This window comes from Physeter macrocephalus, chromosome 19, assembly GCF_002837175.3.
Source record: "Physeter macrocephalus isolate SW-GA chromosome 19, ASM283717v5, whole genome shotgun sequence".
Classification (NCBI taxonomy): Eukaryota; Metazoa; Chordata; class Mammalia; order Artiodactyla; family Physeteridae; genus Physeter; species Physeter macrocephalus.
In genome coordinates, this window is record NC_041232.1 from 36,007,707 (window position 1) to 36,020,782 (window position 13,076).

General features: G+C 40.3%; 1 protein-coding gene across 2 annotated transcripts in view; it reads right to left on the reverse strand.

The window, feature by feature from the left end:
- Positions 1-13,076, reverse strand: part of ABHD3 (abhydrolase domain containing 3, phospholipase) — a 39,174-nt gene that overhangs the window by 9,077 nt on the left and 17,021 nt on the right. For both annotated transcript variants that reach the window (XR_003677268.1, XM_007127360.2), the window contains exon 5: positions 1,592-1,704. Coding sequence is in view for 1 of the 2 variants with exons in the window: in XM_007127360.2 (XP_007127422.1) it covers positions 1,592-1,704 (113 nt within the window). In the remaining variant the exon portion in view is untranslated. The remainder of the gene's footprint in view (positions 1-1,591; positions 1,705-13,076) is intronic.

A 13,076-nucleotide genomic window follows, 5' to 3' on the forward strand; every position in this document is an offset into this window, starting at 1 on the left:
GTCTAGAGCAGCGTGGATTCCTTGGCTAGACTTAGTTCTGTCTCAAAACCCTTACTTGGCCCCAGGCATCACAGGCTTGGAGATTACCCAGCCTGGTCATAAGGATCTTTGACAGACACTTCTGTCTGCTGCATCTCCAAAAAGAAAAATGTGTCAAGCTGTAAAACACATCCCCGAGTGGTAAACCCACTTGGGAACATGTCACAGTGCTAGGCAACTAGAACGGGTACTTCCTTTGAACAATTTACAAGACATTAATATTCAACAAGCTGCAGAGGCTAGCGGTCAAGTTCGCACTGAGGCTTCAGTTCGACAAGAATAGGCATTTCCCAGGAACCTCTGAACAGAGAATCCGGGCTTGTTTATGCAAGGTCTGGGTTTAAAAAAAAGTCAAGAATTTATATGATTAAAGGAAGAAAGTTCAGCTGGGCACCTTGTCCTTTAAGGTTCTCATTATGGGGCAAAGGAAAGAGAAGTGAAATACTTTCCTTTAAGCACAATTCACAGATTCTGCCTGGGTTTTCTGCGGTGATTCAGATTTCTTCCTTTAGTAGGTCAAGTCAGACCTTCCATGCTAATGTAAGAAACGTATTCTTTTCTTCTTAGTTTTATGTTTATCAGAATCTAAAAAGCTGTTGTTAGAGCCAATTTTTCAGAGCCTATCATTTGTAAAGCTGTTCATTTTCAAGTAAACATGCTCCTAAAATGTTCTGAAAACTGAAATGACAGATAAATCAATTACAAAATTAAGAAAAATATAGCATTTTCTATCTCATGTGTTTGTTGATTTTGGACAATGCTTTAGGTAATCTAAGCATAGCAAAATGCCATATAATAAAAATTTTGGATTTTATTAAGCTCACTATTACTATAACAAAAAGATTAAACAATTATTAGTAGCAATAAGCCTAAATATATAAATATAAAATAAATATAAATATATACATGGCATAGAAGGTCCAAAAAAGCCCCTATGCAAGCAGCACAAATTAAAATATTCATTTGCTTAAAATAGCAGCTGGAGTAGGGGGTTACAAACAGCATTTCACAGTTTCCAGGAGAGCATTCTAGGGAAGGTCCATTTGCCCAGCAACAAAACTAAACAAGACAAAACAAACAAGAAAAACACCACCTGGGGAAAAACTGTTTTGAAGGCCTCTTCCGTTGGAGAGAGCAACAATAATTATTTCTACAACTGGAGTGATGAAAGTCATGGTACAAGTTCAGCTTCCTGAATGGTCCTGGAGAACACGGTGGCAGAGATGGCTGGGAATATGTCAGGGAATCTGAAGGTCAACGTGGCTGCCGCCCAGTGATGGAAATCAACTCCATGGGGTTCAGACAAGCCTTCGGGCTCACAAAACCCCAAGCACCCCAAGGAGGCACTTGTATACTTCTCACCACAGAGACCAGTAGTCAAGGAAAATATTAAAATTTACCTGAATTCATTCCTTCATTCATTCAGCCACATGTGGAGAAATATGATAAAAATAATCAAACATTTAAATGCCCATGTAGCTTACAGTTGTCTGAAAGAGGCAGTCGCTAGCACCACTTCCCTTTTGGACATTTTAGACAGGAAAAACCTTACCCTCCCATTGAAACTCCTGCTGCCAGGAATGGAGCAGAAGGGTACAGACTGTGAACATGCTGAATGACCGTCTCCAAGTCTTCAGTGTTTGCACAACAGTAAGTCCTTGGCGTCTGCAAAAAGCAATGACAGGTAAAGCACAAAAATTATAATCAGGAGGTTAATCATTTGTATAATGCAGAATTGTAAAAAAGAGCAAGAAGTCATAAATACGAGAAAAGGACCTTCGTTTGCACATACTATGACATAATAATTTATCATTTTCCCGTCTTGCAGTACACATATATGCCATTTAGGGTCAGTGTTATTCGAGATGGCACTAACAAAAGACTCTGATCATGCAGGAAAGCCTGGACGAAAATGGGGCAAGACCAATACAAATACTTCAAATTAAACAGATATGCAGTACTCTACTCAAATGTGTCTCTAACTAAACAACAACAGAGTCAATTTAGGCAGAAAAAGTGGAGAATCACATCTTTTTTATAGGAAAAAAACAACAACTTATGCCTGACAAAGCCAAAGCCAAAGTAATTCTTATTAAAAAACACAATCAAGCAACCAAAAAAGGCTTTCCAACAATACCACAAAAAATTTAAATTGTGACTCCTTTCTTACTGGGGAACTGTTTTCTCTATCTTGAGTGCTGCCTACCAATGAAGGAGTGTGATTTTCTGGCACTGCCTTCACTCTAGATAAAGCAACATCCAGTATGCTTTATTAATTAAATATTTTCTTTTTCAATAATATTTCCATATAACCCCAGCTGTGCTACACTGAAAACAGACACTTAAAATGTTAACATATGTAAAGCTGATTATGCCTCAATACATAATGCATTAAAACAAATGGTTTTCATGTGAATTTCATCAATAAGGGCTCTGTTTCCAGCAGAAAAGCTTCACAGATGCTTTATTTGAGATCTGGGAGCAGAGGGCAATCCTGTCTGTACAATGTATGTGAGAGTGTATATATGAATAAAGTATATGTGAGATAAAATAACCAGAAATTTAATAACAAAGAGAGAAATCTGGTAACCCTTTTATTACCCTAGTAAAAATATGGAAACAAGTTATGTGTACCACCCTGATTGTAATATTCCAGTAAACTATGATTGGAAGGTTATGTGCCACCCACCATTCAATTACTAATGAGTAGTCTGAGAAAATTACAATTTTCACTGACCCCTCCACCTAAACTCAAGGCTAAAATACTCCTATTGCCTACTACCATCTTTTTGAGATCTGCAAATATAAAACTCACCAAAAGACAAATGTTAACCTGAAGGTACTTACAATGGCTAACATTTACTGAATGATTAAATTTGTGTCCACAAAACCCTGAGGAAGATCCTATTATTATACTTAGGAAACTGAGTTATTAATAGAAAACTGAGTTTAGAGAGATTAAGCAACTCCTGTAAACTCCTGAACAGCTAGTAAGTGACGAAGCTGAGATACTTCCAAAAATACTTTGTGATTAAATGCATTTGAGGGGCACAAATTCAATGCAAAATCTAAACAGAATAGTATCTACTACCAGGCTCATTCATAGTGACTGCAGAATTTGTCACAAGAATTCCGGTGAAAAAGATCATTCCTACTTGGCATTTTTACTACATGTGGGTTTATTCACACTGCATAGTTTTTAAATTCCTGTATTATTTATAAACAATCACCAACACATACTCTTGTTATGCAGGCTTCAAGTGAAGTATGTGTGTATATGTATGTACACACACATATACATGAACATACACACAGTTAGGGTATGAGAAAAATGGCCTATGGAAAATTATTAGGATCAGAGAATTTTAGTGCCAGGAAGGACCAGAAATAGCACCGCGTTCCTTATTTACAAGTGGGGAAACTGAGGCTCGGCAAGGTTGAGTAATTTGCCAAAGGTCACAAAGTAGCAGAGCTTGGAGTTTATCTTTGTATTAAGTAAACTAGTTCTTGTAAAGCACTAGGGTTCCATGAGATATTTAGTAAGCAAATCAATATCTGGTACGCTCAGACATAGGAGCTTATTTTTCCCTAAATGTTTTTCTCCCAGTGGATTACATTAAGTTGGGAACTGATAATGCTGGTGTGGACCAAAGCTGCCAGAACTCTGAAACTCAGCACATCTAGAGCCTCTCTGGCACGATCTGCCGCCTGCTGGCCGCTCCCTTAGCTTCCGTGATGGCTTCGTCCTGTTCTCATCCTGCTGCTGGCTTTCCATTTCCTGTCATTCTCCCCACAACCCCAAATGTGAGAATTCATTTCCATAAGTTTTGTCGTAGGCCTGCATCTGCTCATCCTCTGGTCAATACCCAATTCCTGGAGGTCTGGTCTACCTTCACAGCTTCATCAACCACCTCTAGGCAGCGACTAAACCTGAATCTCCAGTATCTTCCTTCTTCCTGGGCTCCATATGCAAATTCCCAAGTTCTAGAAGTAATGTTCTGTCAGTACTTCAAACTCAAAACGCCCCAAAGTAAACTCTTTTATCTCTTCATCAAAACTCCTAATGCTTCTCCTAACTTCCCATTTTTCTATAAATGACATCTACATTTTCTTAGTTAAAACTGTAGGTGACACTGCCTTCTTCCTCCCCCTTAACCCACAGCCAATAAACTTCCAAGTCTTGTAGCTTCTCCCTCCCCAGAATCTTTTCAGGAAACACAGGTGAGCCATTCTTTCCACTCTAGTAAAGGCCCTGGTACGTTAGATTCTCTCAGAAGGCCCCAGGGACAAGGATGTGAGTGCAAGCGGTTCATTTAGAAGGTGATAGCGTGAATGGGGAGTAGGGGAGTGGTGAGTGAGTGTGAGTCAGAACGAGTAGGAAGCCAGTAAAGAATGTTACCCAGCTGTTTGTGGCTGTGGACAACTGGGACTCAATCCCCTTGGGGCACTTTGGGAGACTATCGAACAAGGCTCAAAATTATCCCAACCAAGTGGCAAGGGAGCTGGGTTATTTGCCCACCAGTTCGCTTCAGCCACTGGTTGAAGGCAGCTCCTGGAGGATGTTAACTCCCTGGCACTCTGGTCTGCCCTGAGCAAAGGCTCAGCAGGCTTCCATGGCTAGAGAAGGTCCCCAGTCAAAGAGATGGGGGTGCTTGCAGTGGGAAGCCATCAGGTAGGCAAGATGGGAATGGTAAGCACCAAAGGGAAAAAGGTGTGGAAAGGGTGTGGCGCCAGCTCTCTTTGCTCCCAGGCCTTTGTACCTCTCACATGGACTACCAGGTGATAACCTCTGAACTAGTTAACTGCCAGCCTTTCCTAATCACCATCCATAATCATACATCCCACTCAACGTGAGATTAATCTTCTGAAGAACACTTCCAGCTCTAATCATGACAGTGTTTCTGATTAAAATTCTTCATTAGCTTTCCATTGTTGACTGAATTAAATCCAAAGTCCTCTGCTAAGGCCCTTCACAATATGCCAAGTAACCTTTCCAGCTCTGCATTTTACTAGTCCTCCATATGTATGGGTTCTGGTCCATGGGACACTGCTGTTCTCCTGTCTGCTAAGTCTCTTAATATCCTTGCCACCTGTGTAAACTTCATCTGCCAAGTGGCCTTCACAGTCAACTCTGCCTGCTGAAATCATGCCTTGAAAAAATTGAATAAATGTCAGACAAAAGCTCAGACTTGGCCCCTGTTCTCCAGGAACTCACAGCCTTTCCCAATTCTACCCCTACTTGTCCCGGCCAGCCTGCTCCCTGCCCTTACTATCTATATGTGAGGCTCTCTCTATTACTATCTTGCTCACCACTATACAGTCAATAAATACTTGTTGAATTGAATGGAAACACACAGGATTGAAAGTGAGATGACCCGATTAGTAACTTCTGATATGCAAACCTACATGGTTATACCACACAACCTCTTGCTACTTGATGGGCTCCAACAGGAAACATCATATGCCTTCTTTCTTCATAGGACTTGAGTCCCATTAAAGAAAGAATTCACCTAGGATAGACAGCAAAGACACTTATGGGGGTAATACGTTGCATTGGTAGGCCTGGCAGAAATTTTCCTCAGGTTTGAAGATATAACTTTATAGCATCTTTTTATTTTATTTCATTTTATTTTATTGGCTGCATTGGGGTCTTCGTAGCTGTGCACAGGATTTCTCTAGTTGCAGTGAATGGGGGCTACTCTTCGTTGCGGTGCGCGGGCTTCTCATCGCAGCGGCTCCTCTCGTTGCGGAGCACGGGCTCTAGGTGCGTGGGGTTCAGTAGTTGTGGCACTTGGGCTCAGTAGTTGTGGTGCACGAGCTTAGTTGCTCCGCGGCATGTGGGATCTTCCTGGACCAGGGATCGAACCCATGTCCCCTGCATTAGCAGGCGGATTCTTAGCCACTGCGCCACCAGGGAAGTCCCTATAGCATCTTTTTAGATTAAAAAAAATGTTAGTTAATTCTCAGTTGCTAGGGCTGCTAATACCACCAGCAACTATCCTCTTATTTCATACTTCCAGAACAGAGGTAAAGTAAGCTGCATCTAATCCCTAAAGGGAGGAAGGAAGACCTGGCAGGATTCAGCTGGGTGATGAAAGCTCCTTTTAGAGTGAGAAGAGGATGGGAAAGGTATTCTTGAAAAATGCGTAAAATCTAAAGGATAGGTAACCTTCAGCAGACATTTGGGCATAAATAATGGGTTGGCCAAAAAGTTCATTCTTGTTTTTCCCTAAGATGTAACAGACAAACCCGAACGAACTTTTTGGGCAACCCAATATTTTATGTTAGAATAATTTGACAATAATTACAAACCAAGATTGTTCAAATTGTTCAACTGCAACTATGATCAGAGAGAAACAATAGTAATTTGTTAAATGGCTTTTTAGAGGTTACTTTTTAAAAAGCATGGAAGAGAATGATGAAGTAAAATTAATTCTAGTTATACATAATAGATGAGAAAAGAATAAAGCATATATTTTATATTTATCTATGAACTACATCTAATTTATCCTTAATCAACTTTCAAAAAGTAGACAAACTGATTTCTCCTTATTCTGAAAGAGAATTTTCTTGTCCTGATTTAGAAGTCATTTGTTTTAAAATGCAAATTTCGTTAAAAATTTTTTGGGGGGGTATAGAAACAAATTAAAATTCACCCTGTTAATCAGGTAGCCTGACTTCCTCTAGCTATTCTGGGAGCAGATTAATTTGCTAATCTGCAGAAAAAGCCATAACCCAGGACCCTTCTCTCAATACCTGCCACACATCCAATACTGAAGAAGGCCTGAAGCTCGTAAAAAGATTTCAGTTTTCTGTCCAGAAAAAAATAAAGCTGAAAAAGGCACGCAAATGTCTTTTTAAAAATCACTTAAATTTCACATTTACTTTATTGTAATGTCTTGATAAACATCAAGAGCTTACAATATTTCATTTTACAGTCTTCTCTCTAGTATTTAATGATCTGTACTCAAATATTTGATAAGATGCTGCTTACATGAGCTCTGTGATTCTTGTGTGGATGTAGGCTACCCCAAAAGGAATAATCCTTTTATAATAGGACGAATTATGCTTTTTAACTGCTCTCTACAGTGTGTTTTTGTTGTTGTGTTGTTTTGCTTTCATTCCACCCACTCCCAGTCCAGTACCTAATGAGCTACCCAAATCATTCTTAGAAAAATTGATCTTATATTTGGAAACTGAGTTTGTTAAACAAAGAGTCAGAGAAAACAAATGTATGTGCATATGTAAATAAAACCAGCACTTTAATGAATAATCATTTCACCTACATTGACAGGCATATAAAATGACCAGGTATCCAAATCTGCCTGAGAATTTGTTAATTATTTAAAGTAACCAACCACAAAACAAAGGGCCCCAAGAAATATCCTGGCCAATGCTGGGGCCAAGATGGCCTATATGCTGTGTTCCTCCTAACGTTCTGGATAGCCATGGCACATGCTTATGCAGTCATGCTACAAAGCAACACTGATAAATGAGCACAGTCTGTTAGTGGCTTAGAGCCTGTCAGCCAGGCAGACAGGAGTTCTCAGGCCAGGGTCCTAGGAAGACTGGGACTACCCACCACCTCAGCCCTGCCTGCAGACTAGACTCACCAGGGAGTTTTAGGACAAAGACAGGCACCTGGACTCCAGCCCAGGCCAAATGAATCAAAATCTTTGGGGGATGGCATCCAGGGATCAGTACTTTTTCAAAGCTTCCCAGAGGCTTTTACTGTGCAGTCAGGGCTGAGAACCAACTGCTCGAAGAGAATAAGGAAATAGGGTGAGACCCGAGCCAAGAGAGGAGGAGGCTGCACTGACAAGAATGACAAAACCTACCTAGAGTCACTTGGGAAGAGGGAAGTCTAGATCTAGGGGATTCCCTGCAGTGCACAGAGAAGTATTGCTAAACATCTCATGGCATAAAGGAACACCCGGCACAGTTGAAGCCTTCGATGAATGGCAGCTAGCTATTACATCGTTGCTATTCCTAAAATTATCATTGTTATTCCTAAAAAATATACTATTCCTAAAATTCTTTATTTACTTAAACATTCTTTTTATTTAAAAATTGTTTAAATATAGAGAATTGCACAATCTTTTGCATACCCACCACTTACAGCAGTTGATATTACGTAACTGGACTTATCAGTGTTAGAAGAAAATTCTATACGATTCAATGAATTCATATCCACATCTGGCTTACAACCTTCCTGGGTTGTTCTGATGGTACAGGGAGGAGGGAGAGGTTATCTCGGGGAGCATTCAGGAAAGGGTAGACTTGGGTGGGACACAGTGGTGTTCAATAAGAAGATACTGAGTGTGGGAAAGGAAGCGCCTGAAGGTGAAAGTCTGACAACTGAACTGTGCTTTGGCTGGCCATGCGCTATATGCTCCTCCTCCTTCACACCATTACAGTCCTTAATCCCTTGTGAATGCCCCCTTCAGAAAGCAGGGCCCAGGAGGGGAAAGAGCCCTACATCCCTCCTACCCCATTAGCTTCCAAGGTGGAAAAGCTCAGTAGGAAACAAGAGCAGATTTCTCAAGATCTGAGTCCTTCAGTAACTACCCAAGGCATTGGAGATTGAGGCAAGATCCCTCTCTTTGAAAATCCTCTTTATCTCTACCCTCTTTTCGGCCTGACTTGACTTAAAGCCAGAGCTGAAACGTAAAGACATTGGACAGTCTAAGTTCATGTCCTAAGACCACTAATCAGCTTTATGACGTCAAGCCTGTCACCCCACTTCTCCAGTGGTGTCCTCATCTACTAAATGAGGTTTTTAGGATTAGAGGATCCCTGAAGCAGAGCTACTTAAAGTGCCAGTCCAGGGTGAGATAAGGGGCTGGCGTCAGAATATAAATCAGCACGCTGCTTCTCTCACCAAGAGAGTATTTCCGTGAGAAAAAAAATAATCAGCTCACCTCGGCAGCGTGCTCAGAGCCGAAGTTGGCTTACGTTCTCTCGCAGCCCCTCATACCGTCAGGGATTGTGTCAGATAGTTTGAGAAGTGAAAGTTGGCTGACAAACCGCATTTGGAGCAGCACCGCTTTAAAGTATTTTCTGGCTTCTGTTCCACTGTTGCCCCCGCAACCCCTCACCAGCTCTAACTTGAACGGGAAAGTACCTGATGGAGGCTTTTCTTTTTAACAGCTTTATGAGACATGATTCACATAGCATAGAATTCACCCATTTAAGATATACAATTCAGTGTGTGTGTGTGTGTGTGTGTGTGTGTGTGTGTGTGTGTGTGTGTTAGTATATTCAGAGTTGTACAACTATCACAATTTTAGAACATTTTCATCACCCCCTAAAGAAACCCTCCACCATTAGCAGTCACCCCACCTCCCTCCGTCCGAGGCAACCACTAATCTTTCTTTCCATCTCTATAGATTTGCCTATTCAGAATATTTCATACAAATGAAATTACACAATATGTGAGCTTTTTCTCTGGCTTCTTTCACTTAGCATAATGTTCTCAAGGTTCATCCATATTGTAGCATGTGTCAGTACTTTATTCCATTTAAAATGCTGAAAAATATTCCATGGCATGGCTGTACTACATTTTATTTATCCATTTGTCCATTAATGGACATCCTGATTCTTTCCATCTTTTGGTTATTATGAATAATGATGCTACAAATATGTGTGTACAAGTTATTGTATGAACATATATTTTCATTTGTCAGGTATATACCTAGGAGTGGAATTGCTGCATCATACGGCAACTCAGTTTTAAGTTTTTGAGAAACTGCCAGAGTATTTTCCAAAGTGGTTAAGAGAGTTTTCTGGTTAGGTTTAGGGACATACAAGTCTGCATGACCCTATAAACAAAAGGAGAGGGACCCTTGTGTAGCGTTCAAAAAACTCAGGTTTGGCTGAGTTCTTTGTAGATTATCATTCCTAAACTAAGCTGGAAACATGACAGTTCACAAAGTAATCATTAATATTAGGGAGTTTGTGGATAACTTGGATTCCTGGATTCCTGGTCTTGAAAACCAATCTGCAGAGAGCAAGAAAAGGCACCATTGGGACTTCCCCGGTGGCTCAGTGGTTAAGACTCTGCACACCCAATGCAGGGAGACTGGGTTTGATCCCTGGTCAGGAAACTAGATCCCACATGCATGCTGCAACTAAGAGTTCGCATGCCGCAACTAAGACCCAGTGCAACCAAATAAATTAATATTAAAAAAAAAAAAAAAAAAGCACCGTCTACTTCGAGGGCTCCAAGAACCCTGCAGGGGTATCTGAGGATCAGTCTACTGAGACTAGGACTCTCTGTCTTCTACAGCTCAGAGCCCCAGGAAGGGCAACATGCAGGCTTCTCATTTCCTAGTGAGCAAGGCTTCTGGCTTTCTCTCAATCCTGCAATGACTAAGTGGAAATGAGGACAATGTGGTGGTGGAAATTTTCTACTTTCTTATTCTGCTCTGCAGGAGCCATAGTAATCCCTATAAATTCTAAGTATATCACCAACATATTTCAGCAAATCTTTTACTTTTGCATTTCTTCCACTCCTAGGAGAACTGCTTACCCTAAATTCCATTTCACCTTTACTAGCTCTTTTGGGTTAATTTCAGTTAGAATCGATTCCTTCCTGTTTGATCTTTGCTGATTCATCTTTTGTTCTTTTTTATGCCTACCCTAAGGTCTTACTTACTCTGGGTCTGAGCTACATTAAATCCTTTCTGGAACAAGGTGAGGTATTAAATACTCATAGAGTTCCTCTAGTCTGAAACAGTAACTGTTTATAGCTCTAAGACAGAAAGAAGAAGGACTATCAAGGGATCTAAATATCAAACCTAACTCTAATAATCAATATTGGCATCTCATTTTTGTGATCCATTAGGCTACAAGAAGTATATATTAAATTATAATTCATTTACTCCCTTTAATTTCTTTTCAAAAACAGTTATTCTAAAAGGATATAATTATAATTATGTTTTAGTTATTTGCTATCCTTATTTTTTCTTAAGTTAGATGGCATTAGACTTTATGATACAGATATTTGCTGGAGGTACCAGTTCATCAGAATTCAACCCGATGCACTGTATAAGACGCCAGAGATCAAGCTACTCTTATCCTCTCACTTAGAACTCAGTGAATTCTTTAAAAGTTAAAAAAAAAAATTATGTAATTACCATCCCTTTGTAAAATCTCCCAAAGTGTTCTTGGAGATTTTTTAAAAATCTATGCAAGTTTATGGGTTAAAGTTATTGGGTTGCTACATTCTTTCAAAGTAAATTTCCAATTAACTTTAAATGCTCAGGGTAGAAAGTTTTTCAAGCTTCCTCCTCCTCTTTTTCTCTCCTCCTTCCTATTTGTTGTGTTCTTAGAGTCTATCTTTTGCTCTACCAATGGTTCCTAAGCGATCTCACCCACTCCTGACCTCCTGGTTCCACTGCGTACCAATAATCCATTCCTTTCTCCAGCCTGTATGTCTCTTCTGAGGTCCAGTCTAGTACATCCAACTGTTTATGAAAACTTTCCACCTGGATGACCTCAAAGCACCCTCAATATCTAAAACTGAATTTGTTATTTTGATGACACCAAAAGCTTGTAAATTCTCCTAAATTTCCTATTTCAGCAAATATTACCTTTCACCGTATTAGCCTTTTACAAGTCAGCAAAACTAGACATGCCAACCTTGACTCCCGTCTCTTCACTTCCCACCATACTATTCGTTCTGCCCCATGAATACCCCTCATTTTTGTTCTCTCCCCTTCCTCCCCCCCTACCTCTGCATTCACACTCTGGATAGGTCTTTAATAACTGCCTTCTAACAGATTTCCCAGCCTCCAGCCTCCTTCCCCTCCATCACTTTTCTGCCATGGTTCTCCTTCTAAAACATGACCATGACCAAGTTATTTTATATGTCAATTTTACCTCAATAAAACCAAACTTAAAAAAAAAAAAAGTCATTGGTTCAATACTAGGTTCCTTGGAATTCTACACATGACTCTTCAAAATCTGGCCCTACCCTTCTGGAGAATCCTATCACTTCCTGAGTAATGAGAGGGAGCACAAGTATAATGGTCAAGAATATAAGCACATAGTCAGCCTACCTGGGTCTGAATCCTGGCTCTGAATTTCTCAGTGAGAGCAAGTTCTTAAACTATTTGTGCCTCATTTTCTTCATCTGGAAAATGGGGATGATGGTGGCTACACTTACCTAAATCACGGGGTTGTTTCTATTGCTGAACATCAAGTACAAAAAGACATAATGATATATTCTATGTACTCAATAAACATTAGATAAAATGATCATCATTTTTATCCCTCCACAAATAAGTACTTGCTACTGCGCTCTTTAATACCTTGCTTTTCATGCTGAGAAAGCTCCTCTATCCCCTCTGCTGGTTCAATACCATAGCCTTCGAGATCCAACTCAAATTCACCTCCACTGCGATATTCTGCCGCCTCCCCTGGGTCAGTTAGTTACTCCTTTCCTCTATGCTCTGTAGCCTTAATAAACCTTCCTGTGGTCACACCATATTGTGTATATTTTTATGTATCTGACCATCTCCTGAAACTTAAGTTAAAGCTCCTAAGTAAGAGTTAGGGTTGTGTGTAATAATGTGTGCACTCCTCACTCTATTGCCTTGCACAGTGCCTGATTTAGTAGGCATACAACACAGCTTTGCTAAGTGAACAGATCCTTATCTCTCACTTTATGGAACCGAATGGATTTTACTTTGCAGCACGTTATTTTCTTGAGAGCCTCAGACCATGTCTTCCCCATCTTTGTGTCCTGGAAGCACCTAGAAGGACACACAGCAGACAAGAGCTGCTCAAAAACAATTTGCTTAGTCCAGAGCCAGAGTGGCAAGTTCAAATCTTTCCCTTTAGAATACCTACCACCTGTCTACAAGACTCCTAAAGGGCCAGACTAAGTAAGGAGATGTGAACCTTCACCTTCACGAGGCACTTGAGTGAGACCGTAAACACTTTATAACTTTAGCTTTTGAAATCATGTTGATCTTGATCCCCTCCAGGACTTAACTTAACTATAAAGGAAAGTGCAGGGCTTCCCTGCCTGG